The 21,847-nt window shown below is 38.1% G+C and overlaps 1 protein-coding gene across 1 annotated transcript; it reads left to right on the top strand.

Annotated features, from left to right (window-relative positions):
• The first annotated feature begins 463 nt into the window (after window positions 1-463).
• Window positions 464-17,163, top strand: LOC128384069 (broad substrate specificity ATP-binding cassette transporter ABCG2-like). The gene is made up of 19 exons (XM_053343649.1): window positions 464-611; window positions 3,173-3,258; window positions 3,349-3,479; window positions 6,563-6,622; window positions 7,421-7,535; window positions 7,826-7,978; window positions 8,386-8,543; window positions 8,667-8,769; window positions 8,869-8,917; window positions 11,380-11,475; window positions 11,783-11,887; window positions 12,124-12,269; window positions 12,413-12,495; window positions 13,518-13,607; window positions 14,501-14,625; window positions 15,097-15,251; window positions 15,341-15,430; window positions 15,908-15,984; window positions 16,571-17,163. Exons 2-19 carry the CDS (start codon window positions 3,202-3,204, stop codon window positions 16,716-16,718), a joined length of 1,941 nt encoding a protein of 646 aa, XP_053199624.1. The 5' UTR covers window positions 464-611; window positions 3,173-3,201; the 3' UTR covers window positions 16,719-17,163.
• Window positions 17,164-21,847: the final 4,684 nt, after the last annotated feature.

Here is a 21,847-nt window from a genome sequence, read left to right as displayed (position 1 = left end):
GAAATCTAAGATATAAATCTTCTTCCAGAGGTGCAAGCAGAACGTAAACTGATCTGGTCATGTGACACTAGTCACGTGTGGCCGAAAGTCAACAACAACATTTTTATAGCTTCCAAAAAAGAAAAAGAAAAAAAAAAAGAACACGTGGTCACAATTGAGACCAGTGGGAATAAATAGTACGCATTAATAAATCTGTGATTTTAATACTATAATATACAATATATAACACTACAAGAGGAGCCACTTGGGAAAACACATTCTTATAAGTAAGAGATTTAATGCAGCTCTTTTTCTTGTAATGGATTATTTTTACATTTAGATATTGCTGTATCACTACTGAAGTTAAGGCAACCCCCAATGAAAGAGGAAGAGAAAGAGTGACACACACACACTGCTGCCCTTCTCCCTACTTCTCTTATCATGCTTTCAGTCATAAAACTGAGTTTAACACACACACTGAACGCTGAACAAACTGCTCTCTCTGTCTGCCACACACACATTGATCTCTGCAGTCTGTCCACACTCTCTTCTTCTCTTCACTTCTTTTCAGTGTCCTGTGGTTTGGATGTCCGTCAGCAGCTGTTTTCAAAGGGATTTTTTTTATTCAGGAGGTGAGTAATGAACTCTTGTTTTTAATTTATTAGTATTTCAATTGTGTGCTATGATGAAGATAAATCCAGAGACTGCACAGGTCTGAACAAGAGTCATTTGCATCAGGTTTCAGTGGAGTGAAGTTATAAATAGAGCTCTTTCTGACCAAGCTGGATTGTTTGTAGAACAGAAAAGGAAGTAAACAGTAAGTTTAACTGCTTCTGTTGTCCAGAGAGACTTCTTTTGATATCTACATATTTGAGTTTAGTCACCGATTCAGTAGAAAACTTATCCGTGAGGGAGTTGAGGGTCAGAGGTCACAGAATTTTAGACTTTGTGATTTTTCTATCAGATTTTCAGCAGAGTGAGTTTTGTTTTGAGCCTTGTCAGCAGAACTGCAGGCAAGTAGCTGAAAGCCAAAATTGTCCTCATCAGAAAAACAGATTCAATGATTTGATCAAATGCTATAAATAGTTGGATCAACAAAGAGTTTAACTTAGACAAGAGATAGCTGTTTACCTCCTGTCCCGTAGCAAAGTCAGCACTTGTTTCTTCTAACCATGTCTTCTACATTTTGTTAACATTCACCAAGTACATTTTGTGCCTTAATGTAATCAAATCACAGTCATAGAAAAACTCATGAGTCCTTTTTAAACGCAATGAGAAATGAATGACCAGTTTTGTTTTTTGGAAAAACATCTTACCACAAGGTCCATTTATTAGCTGTTCTGGAGCTTTTAGTCATATCATATGATCTTCATCAGCAGTTGCCAGGTTGTCATTTTCCATTTTTCTGAGGATGTTAGAGACTACTCATCTTTGTTGGCTCACAAATTGAAGTTCACAAGTTAATTCTTAATCTTGGACACACCAGTTTAAAAAGATCAATCTTACCGCAAAGTCTATTAGCTGCTCTGAAGCCTTTGATTGTATAGACTCTAACCCTTATCATGTCTGATCTTTGAGTTTGAAAACACAGCACAATTGCTGTAACACCTTGTATTGCAAGTTGTTACTCAATCCTTGATACTGGTACAATATGATAATTAAAAATAAACCTCAAACAAATATTCTTTCTTAATAGTTTATGTTTTCAAACACATACCAATGTGTTTGGTTGTAGTTGTTGGAGTATAATGTCACTTACATTAGCGTAAACTATAATAAAATAGCATCCAAGACTAGCTGTCAGAGAATGGACGTGTTTGTCTTTTCCTAAAATAACTCCATAAAATAATATGATTAGTTAATGATGTGCTCCTTTGCATTAGAAGAAATTCTCAGTAATTACTATATAGGAAGCTTGTTATCCAGTAGTTATTTTATTATCTTTTTTTAAAATTTAGGAAGCTATTGGTACGGATTCCTCTGTGTATATAGTCCATTTATCATTGGCGTGGAATTATTATACATGTGCAATGGTATTGATTGCGCAAGGCCACATGACCAAATTGTTTTGAAATGGAGGAATGTTTTTGCTTGCAAATGATACAGAAATCGTTCCCATGGTTTGAGTTAAAATGGTTAGGTATTAGGCACAAAACCACTTGGTTAGGGTTGGGGAAAGATCATGGTTTGGGATAAAACTGTAAGATATCCCATTTAATGGCACTAAACAATGTGACACTACTGAGACTGTGCCGTGAACCAGGCCGAGGGGGGTTCCTGAGAGCGACCCTAACCATAGTACTGAGCCGATGGGGAAGACAGCAGTGCTAGAGACAGGCATGGGCAAAACAGCAAGAGATTTAACAAAATGCAGACTTCAAACAAACCAATTCTAGAAGGACTAGAGATGTGACTGACTGAGTAAACAGAGTCAAGCAATAATGTCTGGGCAGAACCAGGTATATATATGCAGGACTAATCATGATTGATGGCAGCTGGTGCCCTGACTCCTGGACACCTGTCTTCACTCCTGCAATCAAGCACAGACACAAGGAAGGGGAGGAGGAGAGCAGACTAGGAGGTAGAAGTAGAGGGCATGACAACTCTGCCCAATAGACTGTGGACCACTGGCACGAATTCCTGTTCCATGTCAATAGTTGGTAAATTATTACACCGGTTCACCGGCGCCTTTTATTTAATTTAATAACTTAAATTGCTTGGCTACGGTTTACTTTCTTCTTATTTTCCATAAAGCTTTTTAAATTACCCTGGTATGACATGAGCTCTATAAATAAAGTTGTCTTTCCTCGTAGTGTTTTAGCAGGCTTCTCTGGCTTCTCACACACATCACTACATAGCCAGCTAATTACAGTTGGTCATGAGTGTTTGGTTTTGCTTTGTTTTGTTGTTTAGTTTGGGGGATTTGCATGTCAGACTTCACAGTACCCAGAGACAATACATGAAATACATGATGAGATTGAAAACCTTTTAGCAAATCAATTACACAATCGACAAAGAAAATCAGAGTTGCTGCAACTTTATTTGGGGGATGAACCTTAAAAGAATGATTTGAAAAGGTTAAACACACTGAGAAATATATTCATTTCCAACCAACCTAATGAATGTAATGCATAAAGGTGCTTATCTAACTTGAAAAGGCCACAGCTTTAGTTACAGTGAAGAGTTTCTTCAGTGTTTTATTCAGGTGGAGAGAAGTAGAGGATGCCAGAAAGCCGAGTGACGATGGAGATGGAGGTGAATGGAGCCTCCAAACAAAAGGTACCTTCCTACCTTCCTTCCTTGATAGTAACATCACACATTTTGGAAAAATTGTCATCATGATTTTGTTGTGAATGAACTGTTTTTCAGTCTGCAGGTTCGGGCCGACAGTTGCACGGTGCCACTGTCAGTTTCCACAACATTCACTACAAGGTGACAGTTGGAGGGAACTGTTTGTGTCGGAAGAAGGGGACGGTCAAAGACATCCTCATCGACCTCAAGTGAGTACACTGACTGAGGTGTCTAAAACAACCACCTTTTTATTTCTTATAAAAAGACACATTTGTTGATAAACTTCTGACTCAAACCATGCCTGTTTTAGCAGTTATAGTCCAACGAAAGTTGACAATATCAATAAGTTAATCCTCTACTGCAGATCTTCCATTTCCTCAAAGATCACAACTGTCAACATGGCTTGCTACTGCTCAATAGCACGAAATTGCATGACCAAGTCTCCCAAAGCTGAAAATTGTGTGCATTTACGATCCGTTCCATGTATGCTTGAAAGTTTTATCAAAGAACAACAAAACACAAAAAACAAAACAAACCACTGCTTAACTGTAATACTTTAACTACATCAAGCTCATAATACTTGTATTTTCATGTTGCTTTATTGGTACTCTTACTGAAGTAAAGGATTTGAATACTTCACCACTGCCCTCAGGTGATAGAAAGTTCGAGCTCAGATTGCGGCGCGGTCTATATGTGCAGTCATTGTGTGCATGTTTGTCTACGTGCCGACAAAAGTCACCTGGGATGCTGAGTTAACACGTTCAAGGCTCGCTTGGATCAAATAAACACACAAACACACATGTTTGGACTTAAAGGAAGGAAGTTTGCTTTTGTCAAGAGACTTGGGGGTCTCTGTGCCTCCCGCACACATAAGCTCGAGTGAAAACAATGACTCTCAGCTTAAATCGACAAACAGATCCAGTGGCAGGATGCTGAACTGCCTCAATTCTTTTGCAACTTGACTTACTGAGAAAGTTCAAGGTGTGGAGAAACTCATATTTATAGGGCCCATATTATTCAAACCAAAATTTAAAAGTAACTTTCAAGAGCAGCTTTCAAGTGATGAGTTAATAGTCAGTCATAGATATGGGTTAACACTAGTGTACTTTATGCTGTCCTTTAAATAATTGGTTAATTAGTACAGTCAATTAACATCAACCTATAAATAAATAAAATGGATAAAATAACTGAGCTGTGAAGTTGGAGGAGTATTTTCAGGTGCACTCGGTTCATCATGGTCTGTTATGAAAATGACCAAAGTCTTCAATTGTATTTTTGTATGTTATAAAAAAAATGTAATAGGCCAAAGTGCAGCGCGTCTGGATTTGCACGCATAGGGTTTATAGTAGTGGGTTTACCTGGTATTTTATTGCTCCGTTTGTGTAATCATTCACTAGTTTGAGTCAGCGTTGAATAGTTTCGGACTGTGCAGCTCCAGTTAATCCGTGCACGTGAGGACAATACCTGCAGTTTATAAGAACGTGACTGCTTTTCCAACCTGAGCTTATTTAAATTTAGATTAAACAATCTAACTGTTGCATCTACTGCAACTTCTGTGGGTTTAAACCCTGTCACGTTGTCCTTTAAACAGAAAAAAACTGCTGAAAATGTTTATATTTTTGGAAGAAAATAAAAGGAAACTGTGCCTCAGTGCGTGCCACATACCTGGCAGCAGTTTGACAGGAGCTCCTGTTTAACTTCCTGCCTCCTGCCTCTTCCAGATAAAAGATAAACATTTAGTCTGCATGTGTTAAACATAACTTTAACACAGTAACTTTCTCTTCTCTTTTCTCACATTGAGTTTGCAGGAACATATTAGACAGGCTCTTTTGGTTGTTATTTTTTGCTGCATGTGTGGAAAGTGTTGGTTCTGTGATGACAAGTCGAAAGTACAAGACTATGTAAATAAAAACACTGAGGTAGAAGTTAACTGCTACTCCAAAGCTGCAATTCAGTCCTTTTGTGTGATAAATGAAGTATTGGACAAAACAATCTTTTGTTCTGAGGATGGCGCTAGATAATAAGTCAGATTATCACCAAAGTCATTACAAGTCATTCTGAGGGGAACATGAATATGTGCACCAAATTAAAGGAAATAAAAATAATACAGATATGAGGAAGTGAACGTGAGCACACCAATGAAAAATGAATGCGTAAGAAAAAGAGGAAGGAAGGAACATCCGTCACATAGGAGTCAAAACAAAACCGCAGCATCACGGTTTCAGTGTTGAAAGTTTTACGCAGTGTCATGTTTCATTAAGTTTTCAGACTAATGACCTGATAATGTCAAGGGGAAGTTTGTCACAATTAGCTAATAAATCAAAAACCTGATATCCCCATTTCCAGCCTCGTTGTTTACATGTCAGAAGGCATTAAAACTGTTTATTTACTCAAAACTCACAGGAAGTTTCTTCCAGTTCCTTTGAAACAGCTGAAAATAAAGAAATTAAAAATGAAGAAAGAAAAGAAAGAAACATTATATACAAAGCAAAAAAAACCCAAACTGCAGCGTCATGGTTACTGTTGTGAAAGTAAACCAAAATGTTATTAAGTTATTCAGCAAAATTGTTGCTGAATAATGATCTGACAGACGTTGGGCGAGGGGAAGTCCTCTCACAGAATAAGTCTGAGTCAGATTGTTTCTCAACACTCAAAGAAAGCCACAAAAACTCATCTTTCAGTTCCTCAGCGATATGTCATCTGAAATCACAAAGTTCACCATCAGTCACTGTTTTTCAGTTTTCTATTAGCAATATTTCCACTTCACAGAAGAACTGAAACTTCCTCGTCATTAAAAATGAGAATGAATCCTGAAACTGCCTCGTAAATTCAGACTTCACAGTAACTATGAGCTGGTTTTGAGTCTGATGTGAGTTTGATTTTTGAGTGTGCTGTATGGACACTAATCTCACAATAGTTCACACAAATATGGAAGAAACAGCTCCTAGATGACCTCAGAAAACAAAAAACAACAATTGAACTGAAAACATGATGTATTTTTGTTTGGTTGACTGACTTTCTGGCATCGTTGTATTTAGTATGTCATAAGACTTTATCATCCTTCAAGGACAGTCTAATCTTATCTTTGTGTTGCTAAGATAAGACAACATCATGAGATCTTGAGATCTGGAAAACGTGTACATACAAAATTTCATTCACAATCTATCAATTGGTTGCTGGGATACTGAAACCTTGTTAGCGTCTGGCTAAAAACAGTTGTTAATAAAGGAGTAAAGCTGAAGCCAGACAGGAAACAATGCAGACGTTTATCTTCTGTTCATCTCTCTTTCAGTGGGATCATGAAGCCGGGTCTTAATGCCATCATGGGGGCGACAGGAAGCGGCAAGTCATCGTGAGTGTTGCACATATTACAAAGCCAAAAAGAATGACTGAACTTTGCTGCTTTTACTGGAAAGTGTGTCAGAGTTTGAAATTTTTATAACCTTTATTTAATCGGGAAGTCTTTTGAGGTAATGTTATCGCTTTATCAAGGAAGACCTGTCACATCAATTATTTACCACAATCACATCAGATGAAAAGATAAAACATTTGTATCCATCATGAGACATTTTTTGAATGTGATGCTTGATTGTCCGATGTAAAGGCAAAGTTTATCTTTTCTTTTTGTACATAGTTGCTTCCTATGCATTGTGTGACAATGCAGCTTTCGCAGATTTCATGGTCTTTTTCTGTAGCTTGCCATCAAAAAAGCCAAATTGAGTCATATTTTGATTCAATGTTTTAAGACAATAAAACATGAATCAATCATAATATTGCATACTTGTTCATATATAATAAATATAACATTGATTGAGGCCCTTTTGATACTTAAAGTACATTTTCCAAGTAATACTTACTTACTTCCTTGTACTTTTAAGGTACTGAATACAAGACTTTTCTTTGTAATGGAGTATTTTCATAGTGTGGTTAGGGGATTAGGGTTATTTAACTAAAGTAAAATATCTTGATACTAGTTCCACCAATGATCAAAATGAAAATAAAAACCTAATTTGGGTTATTTAATTATAATGATTGTGAAGCACAGTGGTTTGGAGCATCTTGATGAATTATAAAAGCTCACTGAAGCTTCATCACAGCAGCTGATTAACCTGTTCTGAAGTTAATATCAGTGTCGCTCTTTTTTGCTCAGGTTTCTGGACGTTTTGGCAGCCAGGAAAGACCCTGCAGGTCTGGAGGGAGAAGTTTTGATCGACGGAGCTCCTCAGCCCCCAAACTTCAAGTGTCTGTCTGGATATGTGGTGCAGGTGGGTGAAACAGACAGGAAGACCGCCAGGAAGGCAGCCTGACTGTAGCGGACTTAGTGAAAGGAGCCAATAAACAGGCTTTGATTCAGGAGAGTTTCCTGGTTTGGACAGGAAGGAGCTGCATGCAACAATAAGACCAGCTTCTTAGGCCAAGTCTGTTTCAGTCACACACAGTTTACCTTAAATTATTTTAAGAAATACTGAGTCAAACTTCCCCTAAAACCCCTCAAAAGTAAATATGCTTTGAATATTTAAAAGTAAGGTCATGTCTTTTAAAATTCTATCTGCAGGACGATGTGGTGATGGGAACACTGACGGTCAGAGAGAACTTCAGCTTCTCTGCGGCTCTACGTCTCCCGACATCCGTCTCTCAGGAGGTGAAGGAGCAGAAAGTCAACAAACTGATCCAGGAGCTGGGACTGGGCCGAGTAGCTGACTCCAAGGTAAGGGGGGGGGGGGGGGGGGCGGAGGATATGATTCAAAAGCATTGGCAAAGGGGACAGCGAGTGAAAAAGAAAGGAAGAAATAGGACATAAAAAATTAAAGAGGGAAAAGAAGATGAGAAAGAAACAAAATGATGATGTAAGAATGGAAACACGGGATAAAAGAAATGAAAGAGAAAGGGAGGAAATTGGCAGGAAGTGATTTGTGTGTATGTGTGTGTACTGTGTGTGTGTGTGTGTTCTATCATAGGCTACTTTTGACGAAAAATTTCAGACTTAGAACGAGTTAATTGGGGACACAAGCCATGTTCACAATGGAAAAAAGACTGATTTTTGGGTCAGTGGTCAATGTTAGGGTTAGGTGAATGTCCTCAAAAGTGTGTGTGTGTGTGTGCGTGTGTGTGTAGGTGGGCACCCAGCTTATTCGTGGGATCTCCGGCGGCGAGAGGAAGAGGACGAACATCGGCATGGAGCTGATCATCGACCCGACCGTCCTCTTCCTGGATGAACCCACCACCGGTCTGGATGCTAGCACTGCCAACTCTGTGCTGCTGCTACTCAAGAGGTACACACACACACACACACACACACACACACAAAGATCTAAGCACTGTAGAGGGTTCGGGTTAAAAACAGTGAACATTCATGAGTGAGAATATTTGACGTCTTCTTCTTCCTGTTCCTCCAGGCTGGGGAATAACGGTCGCACCATCATCATGTCTATCCACCAGCCTCGCTTCTCCATCTACCGCCTGTTCGACAGCCTCACTCTGCTGGTCAACGGCAAACAGGTCACCGAAATACTGATGAAGTACCTCACAGTCTAGAAAATACATCAGCTACTGTCATGACTTCATGTTGTGAGATTCATGTGAACTGTTTGTTTGCAGGTTTACCACGGACCGGCACAGAGCGCTCTGGACTACTTCTCAGACATTGGTAGGAACATGAGTATTGTGCTTTATACTTACACTTTCAATAAATGTTCAAATGATCCAATATTTCAGCAAAAATCAAAGATTAGAGAAGAAGTCCACAAACTGAAAACACATTTGTGTATCAGAACTTCGTTTTTTCTTCTTTCCTCTCCCATTAATCATCTCACCAGCCCTCACATTTATCTGCTGACCCTTTGGAGGGGCCCCACCCCTAGGTTGGGAACCACTGGACTAAACTAGCTAACTGTATATAAAGTAGTATGAACTAGCTAACTGTATATAAAGTAGTATAAACTAGCTAACTGTATATAAAGTAGTATAAACTAGCTAACTTTATATAAAGTAGTGTAAATTAGCTAACTGTATATGAAGTAGTATAAACTAGCTAACTTTATATAAAGTAGTATAAACTAGCTAACTGTATATAAAGTAGTGTAAACTAGCTAACTGTATATAAAGTAGTATAAACTAGTTAACTGTATATAAAGTAGTGTAAACTAGCTCCACCTCCAGCAGCTACAACAGTAACATGCTGCTCTAACACTGATGCTTCACTATTATAATCTAATGATGTCATATATATAACTAGAAAATATACAGTATTAAGTATACTACTAGTCAGTATCAAGTGTAATGTACTTTATTCTCAACTTAACATCCCTGAAAATATTAAAGTAAATGTTAATCATATTTTAGCATAAATAATATTTATTTAAACTAATTAAGTAAAGTCTACTTCATTTTTTCAGACAGGAACATCATTTTTATGAAATTGTTAAGTAAATCTTATCATTAAGAGAGTAGATTTTATTATACTTTTTGATTTTAAATTACTTGTATGAAATTATATTACTCATTATAATTATGTACATTTTGTTCATCTTCTATTGATAAATGTTGAATCTTTTTATACTTCACAAATCATACAACTACAATACAATAAAACTATTTATTTTGTCCTCAATAAACATGAATTAATCACTCCATTCAAATGAATTAGCTCAGTTAACTGGCAAAACAGACGGACAGGAATTAGCCAATCACAGCAAAGCAGCTCAGTTTCTGCCCAGCAACAGGTTGCTAAGGTCAGCTAAGGCCAACGGTTGCTAAGGGCAGCTAAGGCCAATGGTTGCTAACGGCAGTTGCAAACTGTGAGAAAACCGTAACTCCTGTCCAAAAACCGAAAACACCGTGAGAGACACAGAAGATCTTCCTTAAAATGAGCGAGTAAGGTCAGTGTGAACACAGAGTGAGGTTCCTTTGAGGAAAAAAAGGCGAATACATTAGAGTCAATGGGGAGGGGAGCATACCTATCTCCCCGATCGTGGCTAACTCGGTTGCTAACTCAGCTAACTGGCTAACTGTAGACGGGATCATCATTCCCCGGTCACATACAAAGCGAGACAGGTATTGCTCATAATACTGCAGTACTTTTACTGTAATACTGCATACTACATCACTATAGTACTGCAGTACTTTTACTGTAATACTGCATACTACATCACTCATAATACTGCAGTACTTTCACTGTAATACTGAATACTACATCACTCATAATACTGCAGTACTTTTACTGTAATACTGCATACTACATCACTCATAATACTGCAGTACTTTTACTGTAATACTGCATACTACATCACTATAATACTGCAGTACTTTTACTGTAATACTGCATATTACATCACTGATAATACTGCAGTACTTTTACTGTAATACTGCATACTACATCACTATAATACTGCAGTACTTTTACTGTAATACTGCATACTACATCACTTGTAATACTGCAGTACTTTTACTGTAATACTGCATACTACATCACTCATAATACTGCAGTACTTTTACTGTAATACTGCATACTACATCATTTATAATACTGCATACTACATCACTCATAATACTGCAGTACTTTTACTGTAATACTGCATACTACATCACTCATAATACTGCAGTACTTTTACTGTAATACTGCATACTACATCACTATAATACTGCAGTACTTTTACTGTAATACTGCATATTACATCACTGATAATACTGCAGTACTTTTACTGTAATACTGCATACTACATCACTATAATACTGCAGTACTTTTACTGTAATACTGCATACTACATCACTTGTAATACTGCAGTACTTTTACTGTAATACTGCATACTACATCACTCATAATACTGCAGTACTTTTACTGTAATACTGCATACTACATCATTTATAATACTGCATACTACATCACTCATAATACTGCAGTACTTTTACTGTAATACTGCATACTACATCACTCATAATACTGCAGTACTTTTACTGTAATACTGCATACTACATCACTCATAATACTGCAGTACTTTTACTGTATTACTGCAGTACTTTTACTTGTAATAGAGTAATGTTATATTACTGTTTTGGTACTTTTACTGAAATAAAGGATCTGAATACTTCTTCCACCACTCCATTTTACAGGATACACCTGTGAGCCTCACAATAATCCTGCTGACTTCTTCCTTGATGTCATCAATGGAGATTCGACTGCAGTTCTCAGTAACATGGACACAGAAGGTGTGTATATTTATAATTATCAATCAATTAATATATCAATCTTTATTTATATAACGCCAAATCACAACAAAAGTTCTCAAGGCACTTTACACATATAGACCGTGCTCTTTGATTTCATTTACCCAACATTCCCACATGAGCAATTCTTATGTAGAAAGTCACATAGCTGATTGGCAACTGCTTTCTCAAACAACTTTGGTTTGACTCATTCTTTATGCATTCGTCAGGTTGGGTGAAGTTTAGACAAAAGCACATCATCAACATTTCTTTGACCTGGTTGGATGTTTCTTCTTCCCTCGTCCTTCAGATCCAGATTCAGAAACGGTTATGACATCCAAACAGAGCATCGAGGAGAAACTGGTGGAGGAATACAGAAACTGCCAGTACTTCAGACAGACCAAAACAGAGCTGGGTACGTACGCAAAGATCACAAAGTCGAGTTGCTCCTTTTAATGTTTTTGAATATTATATCTAAGTTTTCAAAAATAAACATAACTTAATTGATAAACAAAAGGACACAACATTAATTGAAATAGAAATATTGGGTTAACTCCCTTTTTGTGCAGTTATTACAGGTTTAATTAAGAAAAGAGATAATAAGAATAAATACTGAAGTAGAAACTCCCTCTCCTCTATTTTTTTTAATAGAAAGGATAATAGCTGGAAAGCCAACGACCACCTCTTCTCGCTCCCGGACCATCACCTACAACACCGGCTTCCTGACGCAGTTCAGATGGGTTCTCAAGAGAACGTTCCGCAACCTCATGCTCAACCCTCAGACCTCCGTCGCTCAGGTGAGATCATCCAGTAGTTTCTTTTTGCTTCCTGCTGTTAATGTTGACTTTGAGCTGAGTTGTCTTGCACAATATATGACGTACAGTAAACATACAGCATTGATTACTGCTGATTATTCACTCACCGTTTTTAATATATTTAGATTATAGTAACAGCGTTCCTCGCTCTGGTGGTTGGAGCTATCTTCTTTGACGTCCAGAACGATCCGAGTGGGATGCAGAACAGGTATTCTACTTTATTTAATTACATTCTGGTTACTTCTAAAAGTAGTTCAATAGTATCAATAGCAGAAGCAATAATAGTATTAGCAGTATTATAACAGTAGTAGGTTATTAGTGGTAAAACCAGCAGTAGCAGCGGTAAAAGTATTTGTCTTATTATGTAATAGTACTACATATTAGTATTACATATAGGGTTGCAAAGGGGTGGAAAATTTCCGGTAAATTTCTGGAAAGTTTCCGGTAAATTTGCATGGGAAGTTAAGCTGGGGAATTTTGGAAATATTCCAAATTGGAAACTTTCCATGGGAATTAAGGGAATTATGGGAATTAAATGGGAATTTATGGGAATTTATGGCAACTGAGGGTAATTTAGTGGAAAGGTATCATCATTTGATTGATTAATTGGATAAAAAAAGTCCACCCCTTCATTAAAAAACAGAACATTATTTTAAGTTGACGATAAAAAAAGGTGCACAATGTCGCTTGATGTCCCTGAGCTGTTGAAGTTATATTAAATTATACAATTATTTATAATTTAATATTAAAAAAAACAACTAAATTTTATTATTCTTAATGGTTTCACACACAAAAAATACAACAATGTGTCAGTGAAGCTACACATCCCTGAGGGGATCTGTGCATGTGATGGAGGAATGCACAGTGCATGTAGGGGGCGTGGTCTCAGATAGCATATATATTCAACTGTACTGTATGATATCTGGTTGTTTTAGTCAGGATTATGCTAAAATATTATTTTACACAACTATATTTAAGTTCCCTAATAAGAACATACCTTCAGTTTAGTAAATTCCCAGTTTATTCCCGTTAATTCCCGTTAATTCCCATGGAAAGTTTCCAAGTTTGAAAATTCTGCTTGAAAATTTTGCAACACTAATTACATATCAGTAATAGTAGCATTTGTCTCAGTATATTATTGTTATATTGGTACATTATAATATTCTGGATCAGACTTGTGAGTTGAGTTGTGGATGAGTTTATGTAGCGATCATATTGTTGTGTTTTCAGGTTTGGCGCTCTCTTCTTCATCTGCGTGAATCAGTGTTTCAGCTCCCTGTCGTCTGCTGAACTCTTCATCTCAGAGAGAAAACTCTTCATGTGAGTCTCACACACACATTTTTGGCTAATCCTCTGACTGCTAAACCAAGCTGGTCTGAAAAGTGAAGGCAATGTGGAAATTATTTAAATCTGCATTCTCTTTGATGGCCAGCAGGGGGCATCTCGATTGGCTCCAAAAAAGACTGTATGGAAAATGACCCTACTTTTCATTTGATTTATTACCTGTGTAAACAGGTTTCTAATGAGGTTATGGTCAATACAGCATGATTTTCATTTAGTAAATTATAGTCCCATTTAATTTAAATTTGACAATAAAACAGTGTATGCTTTAGGGCACGGCTATGCTGTGATTGATGAGACACTACCAACATTGGTTAGGTAATGTTGACAGGCAGATTCACAGTATTGGTGTAGCTGTTATTTCAGTGTATTTTCAGTTCATTAAAGTCAATGTTGTAACATTTTGGACATCTAAAAAAAGACTTGTTCAGCATTTGGTTGTGATAAAAGACCCTATAAGGAGTGTAGTAAAGACATGTTGTTTTACTGGCCTTAAGCCTGTTTTTTGCTTGCAAAAATTAGCATTAGCATTATCACAGTTAACCATAGACTGTAAATGCACCGTGCTAACCAAGCTAGCAGCTAGTTGTAGGATTAACTCTACCCTCTTGTCCAAATATGGTTACTTCTCATCACTTTTGACTCCAAGAATCCAAGATGGCGACTGTCCAAATGCTTAAAAACAGGAGTCCACAAACCAATGGGTGACATCACAGTGGCTACGTACACTATTTTTATACAGATTAAGTGCTAAATTAAACCCATAAAGAAGTAATTATTGTTATGACATTATTTTGATTGCAGTGTCAGTCGGACTCAAAGGACACATCAGGTTTATAAATATAACTGTTTGGGGTTTTTGTTCTCTCCAGTCACGAGTACATCAGCGGTTACTACAGGCTGTCAGTCTACTTCTTGTGTAAGATGCTGTCTGACATCATCACGCTGAGGACCATTCCTGCCATCGTGTTCAGCTGTGTGGCGTACTTCATGATCGGTGGGTTGGAGACACACACACCAGTAATGCTATAGTTGCAGCCTGTTCTACTGTGTATCTAAGTCTATGTCAACAATATCAATCAGCTGATAGTTTCAGTCATTTGGAAAAGTAACATGCCAATGCTATGGGTCTAGCTCGTCAATTGTGACAAATGTAAAAAAAATGATGTTATTGTAAATTGAATATTTTCGAATTTTTCAACTGCAGGTCAGACACAACAAATGGTTTAAAAAATGTGAACTGTGTTTCTTTTATTTGGACTCTATTTCACTTTCCTCCTGTTTTTAGTTATTCTCATGATATGTCTACAGTTTGGATTAGTATTTTCTTAAATGTATTAATTTCTTTGGCAATATTTGTGTGCAATTGTCCTTTTTTTGTTTTAAAGATATCCATTCATCAGGTAATAGATAATTCAGATGTTGTCCACCAACTATAACCTCGGTTCTTGGATGTTTGTGTGTGCAGGTCTGAAGCCGACAGTTGAAGCCTTCTTCCTCTTCATGTTCACCGTGATGCTCGTCGCCTACACAGCCACCTCCATGGCTCTGGCTATCTCAGCCGACCAGACGGTGGTGGCCATCGCCAACATCTTCATAACCATCTCCTATGTCTTCATGATGGTGACACGCTCACACTCACAGTCATATTAACACACATCAACACAAACATTTAATATTGTATCTTTTAACCTCTTTCTCTTGTTCTGCAGATCTTTGCAGGTCTGCTGGTGAATCTTCCCTCTATCGTCAGCTGGCTGGCCTGGTTGAAATACCTAAGTATACCACGATATGGCCTCAGTGTAAGTACATAAACACTCACAGAAACCTCTCACACACACACACACACACACACACACACACACACACACACACACACACACACACACACACACACACACACAGTTACAGTCCAATCAAATCTGCTTTCAGTTCCTCCTTTTACTGCAAGTGCCTGTGAGAGAAAGACTTTACAATGCCATAAATAAATTCTGACACTTGGCAGAAAAAGCAACATATCTACTAGCAGGTGCAGAACAGGAAGTTGAAGGCGATTTAAAAAAAAAAAAGATAATGTTGGGTCAGTTGTGGAAGAAGTATTAATCTGCTTTACTTGATGAATGATGTTTAAAAACCTGTAATAAGTAGAAATCCTGCATGAAATATCCTACCACAATAAAAGTACCTAAGTATTATGAGCTTGTTGTAGTTAAAGTATTCCAGTAAGACTGAAGGTGGTGATGATGAAGGTGTTGATGAGGTTCTTCGTGTCTCCTCAGGCTCTGCAGATTAATGAGTTTACTGGGCTGAACTTCTGTCCAACGTCTAACCGCAGCGCCATACCACCGGGAATTGCGTAAGAGAAACACACACACACACACACACACACACACACACACACACACACACACACACACACACAGTAGATACTTGTGTCTAGTTTTGATTGCTGAGGCATGGTTCCACCTGCTGGACAGAACGGTACATTACATCCCATCAGCCTCCTGTTGGGTTGATTTGATTACAAACTAATACAATTAAAAAAGGAATGAACTTCAGTGCTATTTCAGTTGCAGTCTGGAAGTCTGCTTTAACTTTAGTCAGTGTTTCAGGACAGCTTTCTGACTCACAGTTAGTCCTCTGTTTCATTTCTAGTTATGTCATGCCTTACTTACAGTTAGTTACTTGCTTATAAAGTGTACATTGTACATTGACGACCTAATTAGATGAAAGTTAGTTAGTTTTATTTTTGTTGCTTTCATACATTAAAAGGTGAGCCTGACAGGCTGATACTTGGTTCCACAGTCAAACTATTCATTTAGTTAATTGGTTAAAGGCTGCCAGTCAGACAGTAGCATCATGTAATGGGTTAGTCACACAGTCTGCTCTGGTCTGGTCTGGTCTGGTCTGGTCACTGAGGAATCTTTGTGCTTTGTGTCCAGTTGCACAGGGGAAGACTTTATGGATGAGCAGGGTGTGGATTACTCCACCTGGGGCTTGTGGCAGAACCACGTAGCTCTGGCCATCATGACCACCATCTTCCTCACCATCACATACCTCAAACTGCGCTTCATCAGGAAGTTCACATAGACCTTCATCACCACCACCGCCGCCGCCGCTGTCGTCATCATCCTCATCATGTTAGTAGAATCTGAGAGGAAGACTTTGTGAAAAATCTGTAATATGTGAGCAGGAAGCACCGTTAGCTCCGTGGCGGTACCCTGCAGCCAGCACAGACCTGTTCTTACATAGGATGTATATTTGTACTGAGGTCTGTTAATTCAAATGATGTAACTTAATCCTCCAGATCTCTAACGCTGATGATTTGTTTGTAAAATGATATTTCATTGTTATAGAGGCATTATTAATTATGTGTTCACTCCTTACTAACACCAAAGCACTTCAGTGTATTAACTAATGAAGATCTACAGTATGATTTTGCACTTTACAGTTAAGAGTTAAAGAAGTTTTTTTTTTTTCATCACGCAAATACGAAAAAATTTATATTTATGATTTTTCTAAATAAATTGTTGAATGTAAATTTGGGGCCTCGGTTCTGTTCATTTTAATAAATATTTGTACTTATTACATTATATAGTGATGTTGAGTCATAAAGAGCTCATATTTGAGATTGTTTCACTGGGACAGTTAAAATCGCTTAACATTGAACGCAAAATATCATTTGAGACTTAAAATTAATTCCTGGACCTGGAAAGAGTTTAACAAGATGTTGGAGCTTTTTTCTTTTGTTCAGACCTTTCAGCCACATCTCAGTGTCTTCATCAGCTGCAAGATTTGACCTCTCACCAGTAATTACATGATCGCAACTCTGTCTTCAGTACTTCATCCACTAGTGAAGACCATGAGATGTGGACGAAAGCGCTGAAACTGACGAGCTATCAGACTCAGAGATTCATATTACTTTGTTAAAGACTGTAAAGTGAATTCATAAATGTAAATGTGTAAAAAGCATTTCAACCATTTAGATTTGAATTGTGGAGCTAGGCTTCACAAACTGTGTTTCAACATTTCTGTGTTCAGGATTTAGTGATTAGCATAAACCCGCCCCTGCTGCTGTAGAGGTAGAAATACATTCAGCACACACTACTACTACTACAGTCTACAGTTAGCCAGTTAGCTGAGTTAGCAGCCGAGTTGATTTATGCTTCTGCGTCAGACCGACAGCATAGCTACGTGTAGCCGTCCTACGCCGTAGCCTGACGTGCACCTCCAAAAAATCCTAAGCGTCATGGCAACGCGGACCGCAAGGGCTGTGACTGGTCCGGTCAAAGCGTCAGTTCCTCCGGCAGTTGCTATATTTATTAATAATGAACGACAGGTACGTGTTTTCTGTTATTAGAGCACATAGCGCAATGCTACATGCTACTGTGACCGGAAGATAAACAAGGATACAGATAGAGACTCCTCTGAAACCACACACACACACACACACACACACACAGAGTCACATCCCCTAGCAACACGTTCCCTCCACGCAGAACTTCGAAAGCATAGACATGTTCGAAAGGACAATGATGACGGCGTAGCAACGAAAGACATGACAAAGAGTCTTCTGGACACTACGCCAAGACATCTGTGCCAAGTTTAGTAGAAATTCTTCGAACTGTTGCTGAGATATTTCAGTCTGGACTAAAGTGTTGGACTACAGGACTGACAAACAGTCACAGAGCTTTGCTGCTAGCATGGCTACACAAACTGTCAGCCTTTTGTTTATGACAAGATAATAGGAGAGGATCATGAATAAACGAACACATGTACACACACACACACACACACACACCTACATACAAGATTAGAGCGCCATGGTTGAGTGTACAGTAGGTGTGTGTATATAAACAGACACTTGTTTCCAAAGCAACTGTGGCTTTAAATATCACAGCATGAGTGTGTGTGATGTTAGGAAATGTCTAGGTATGTTTAAGTAATGGCAGTAATGGCTGGAAGCTTACAGGTAGACACACACTGTCTGTCAGAGGAAAAGCTTTGTATGGGAAATGAATGAGTGAATGACAGTTAAGAGAGGCAGTTTTATCTCCCTAAATTAACAGTGATGAGGCTTTATTACACAAATCTAAACACAAATTTCATAGTCACCTTATTTAACAAGCTCAGACTGAAAAACATGAGTCAGACTAAGAAACAAGGACTACAGTGATGTTTTCAGTTTGCTTGTTTTGTCTTATAGTCCATTATATTCAATTCAGTGTCAAACATGACAAAGAAAAGCATCAATGAGAAGCTGAAAGCAGAGATTTGGCAACTTTTGCTTAATCATTGCAGCTATAGCTCATAAAGGAATATAAACATTTGGGTTCATAATTGTGCCCCTTGGTAATTTAAAGATTATGTTGGGGGTTTTTATGTAGTTTTGCTATTTTAGGTGGTGGCTAAGTGATGTTGTAAATGTCCTGCTTAGTTGAGGGTTGGTTTCTCCATTAGATAAACTCTTCTACTCATAACAAGACATGAGAGGTTTAACCCCTCACTAATCTCAGCTGGAATTTAAAGTAATAAGTATTTAGTAATAAGGATAAAAACAAAACAAAACAGGGAAAGTCCAGGTGGAGGAAGTGACTGTGACTCTCCATAACAACTGCTGTCAACAGTTAACCTCTGGACTCAGCTTGTCATAGATGAATTAAAATCTTTTATAGTCGGGTTTGCCAAACAATGAAGACAAAATAATGAAACAGATGGAGGCTTGACTATTTCATGACAGGATAAGGTTTAGTGTTTCTGTGAAGCAGGGCGTTGTTGGTGCTGTTGATGTTACTGCGTAGACCTTCCCTGGATGAACGAAGCAAAAAGGATTAAATCGGTTTTTATTCTGTTGCAACTCAGAACCACAAACACCATCAGATCTGTTCACAGTCTAGACGTTATCCATTTATTTCTCCTCCCTCTTCTTCACACTTTCCCTCCCCATTTATCCTCCATCACCTTCTTCATGTCCAGTATTTATTGCTCATTCTTGAGTCTGTCATCTTTGACTCCTGCTCACTCATTTTACTCATTCTTCTTGCTTTGCTCTTTAATTTTTCTCTCCATCAGTAGTCATGTCCTGCAGGTGGACAGATCTGTTAAGTTCTTTCCTCCTTCTCACAGTTCAGAGCATCGACTTGACTCACAGTAAGTACTCATCTAAATCTGACAAATCTTTACTAACACAACTAGTTTAAATGAATGTTTTTCTCCTTTTAAACCAAACTGTGTGGAAAAAAGTTCCCCAAAAATGCTGCATAATGAGATGTGATTTGTGTTGCATCAGGAATGGAAAGGTTTATTTTTAGTGTGTCGTCTTCATGGCAGCACACAAAGGACAAAGACAAAAGTAAAACACACCTTAGACCTATTACCATGAAATATGCAACACAGACTGACAGATCAGATAGCGCCACAGACACCTTGATGCACACTCACAAAGTGCAGGTTAACTGGTGACTGGTGTAAACAAAACAGGTAAAAGAGACGAGGCAAACTAAATGAAGGATACACAGTTCCTTTGAAAAGCAACATCGCATCATGTTCGTGGCGTGGCATCCGTCAGACAAAGAGTCCTTATGAGCACCAACACACCTGGACGAGGTTGTCCCAGCTGTTAGTAATCCATTTGTGTGCAAAGTCTTTTCAAATGTATTAATAATTACTAGATAGTTTCAAACTGGTGATTTACTTGTAAAGGTTAGGAATGTCTTATCTAATAATGACTTCAGTAATTTGTAAATTGATTGGGACATTTGTAGCTCTGTCCAATGACAAACAATATATTCCTTTGTAAATGTAGGTATGACTTTGATTTGTTTATATCTGCTTACATGGACAAATGTGTTTCAGAGTTAGTTTAGAATGAATATCCAATTATGCTAACCGAGCCAACATTATTCGCTCATTTAGCAAAACATTATTGGTGTAAAGTTTTGTAACTCAAGGGATGTTAATGTGTTCCAAATCCACTTCATATTAATGAAAGAAGGCTGGTATATACTGTAGTGGATGCCAGATGTTGTTGGTAAATGTTAGTTATCATACCTCTCATCATATCCTCTCTCAGCTCGATCCTTCCCCTCTCCGTTGGACTTCGATCTTCCAGAAATTGATGGTTCCCCTGTGGAGGACACCTGCAGGATTTTCCCTATCAACACACCAAACCCCACCACAACAACAACAACCACAACCTCACCCAATGCCAGGAAGGTATCTGTTCAGAACATGGAACAAAATGTGTTTTTATCCATGGTGGTTGGTCAGCTGCAGTGTTTCTATCCCTTTGCCTGTTTATTACACTATTTATTGCTTATTATTTTGTTTACTTTTATGTCTTTTTAATACTACTTTAAAGAAATAGTTCAACATTTTAGGAAATCCTTTGCTTTCTCTCCAAAACTGAGGTGAGAAGATTGATGCTAAAGTCATGTCTAAGTGTTTGAGGGTGTGGTTAGCTTAGCTTAGGATAAAGACTGGAAGCAGGCAGCACGACTACCAACACCTCTAAAGTTTCATAATTACATGTTTTATCTCATTTGTTTAATCTGTGTATCAACAGAAATGACAAGTTGTGGTTTTAGGTGGAACCACAAGTTGGAGCTATTTGGAGCTACAAGATATTGGGAAGCTGCCCAAAGTCACAACTGAACAAATAGAGAAGCTAACTACATAGTAAATTAACAATTGTTTTTCCATCTGTGCTTGAAAGATTGTAAAGAATTAAAAAAGATATTGCTAGCCTAGCTGTTATCATGTAGTCTGTACACTTAGCTAGGCGCTAGGATGCTCACTCACTAAAAAAACCAAAAAGTATCCTTCTAAAAAATGTTGTTCTGATCTTTTTACTTTTTTTATTTTCTTCATTGTGTTTTTAAAGGTTGCTGTAATGTTTGTTTCACATGTACAATGCTTCTATGCTCAAAAGCTGCCTCATCTTATCTCTTATCTCTTCCAGCCGGTTGTGACAAGGACCAAAAACCCAGCTGTCCTATTGCCACCAAAGAAGCCAGGTACCAAAAACCCTGGACCACCATTCGGGAAGCTGCCAGCGCCGGGCGGACCTATCACAGACAGATTCAACTACCCTACTGTCTGCCTCCTGTGCTGTGTTCTGGTCAATAGCAGAAGACATGCGGCTCGTTCTCTCCCAGGGTTCAACAGTTTTAACCCTCAGCTAATAGGAAGGCTGCATCTCAGAGGGGACAGTACATCTC

The sequence above is a fragment of the Scomber japonicus genome, chromosome 22 (assembly GCF_027409825.1).
Source record: "Scomber japonicus isolate fScoJap1 chromosome 22, fScoJap1.pri, whole genome shotgun sequence".
Taxonomy (NCBI): Eukaryota; Metazoa; Chordata; class Actinopteri; order Scombriformes; family Scombridae; genus Scomber; species Scomber japonicus.
This window is presented reverse-complemented; position numbering and strand designations above follow the sequence as displayed.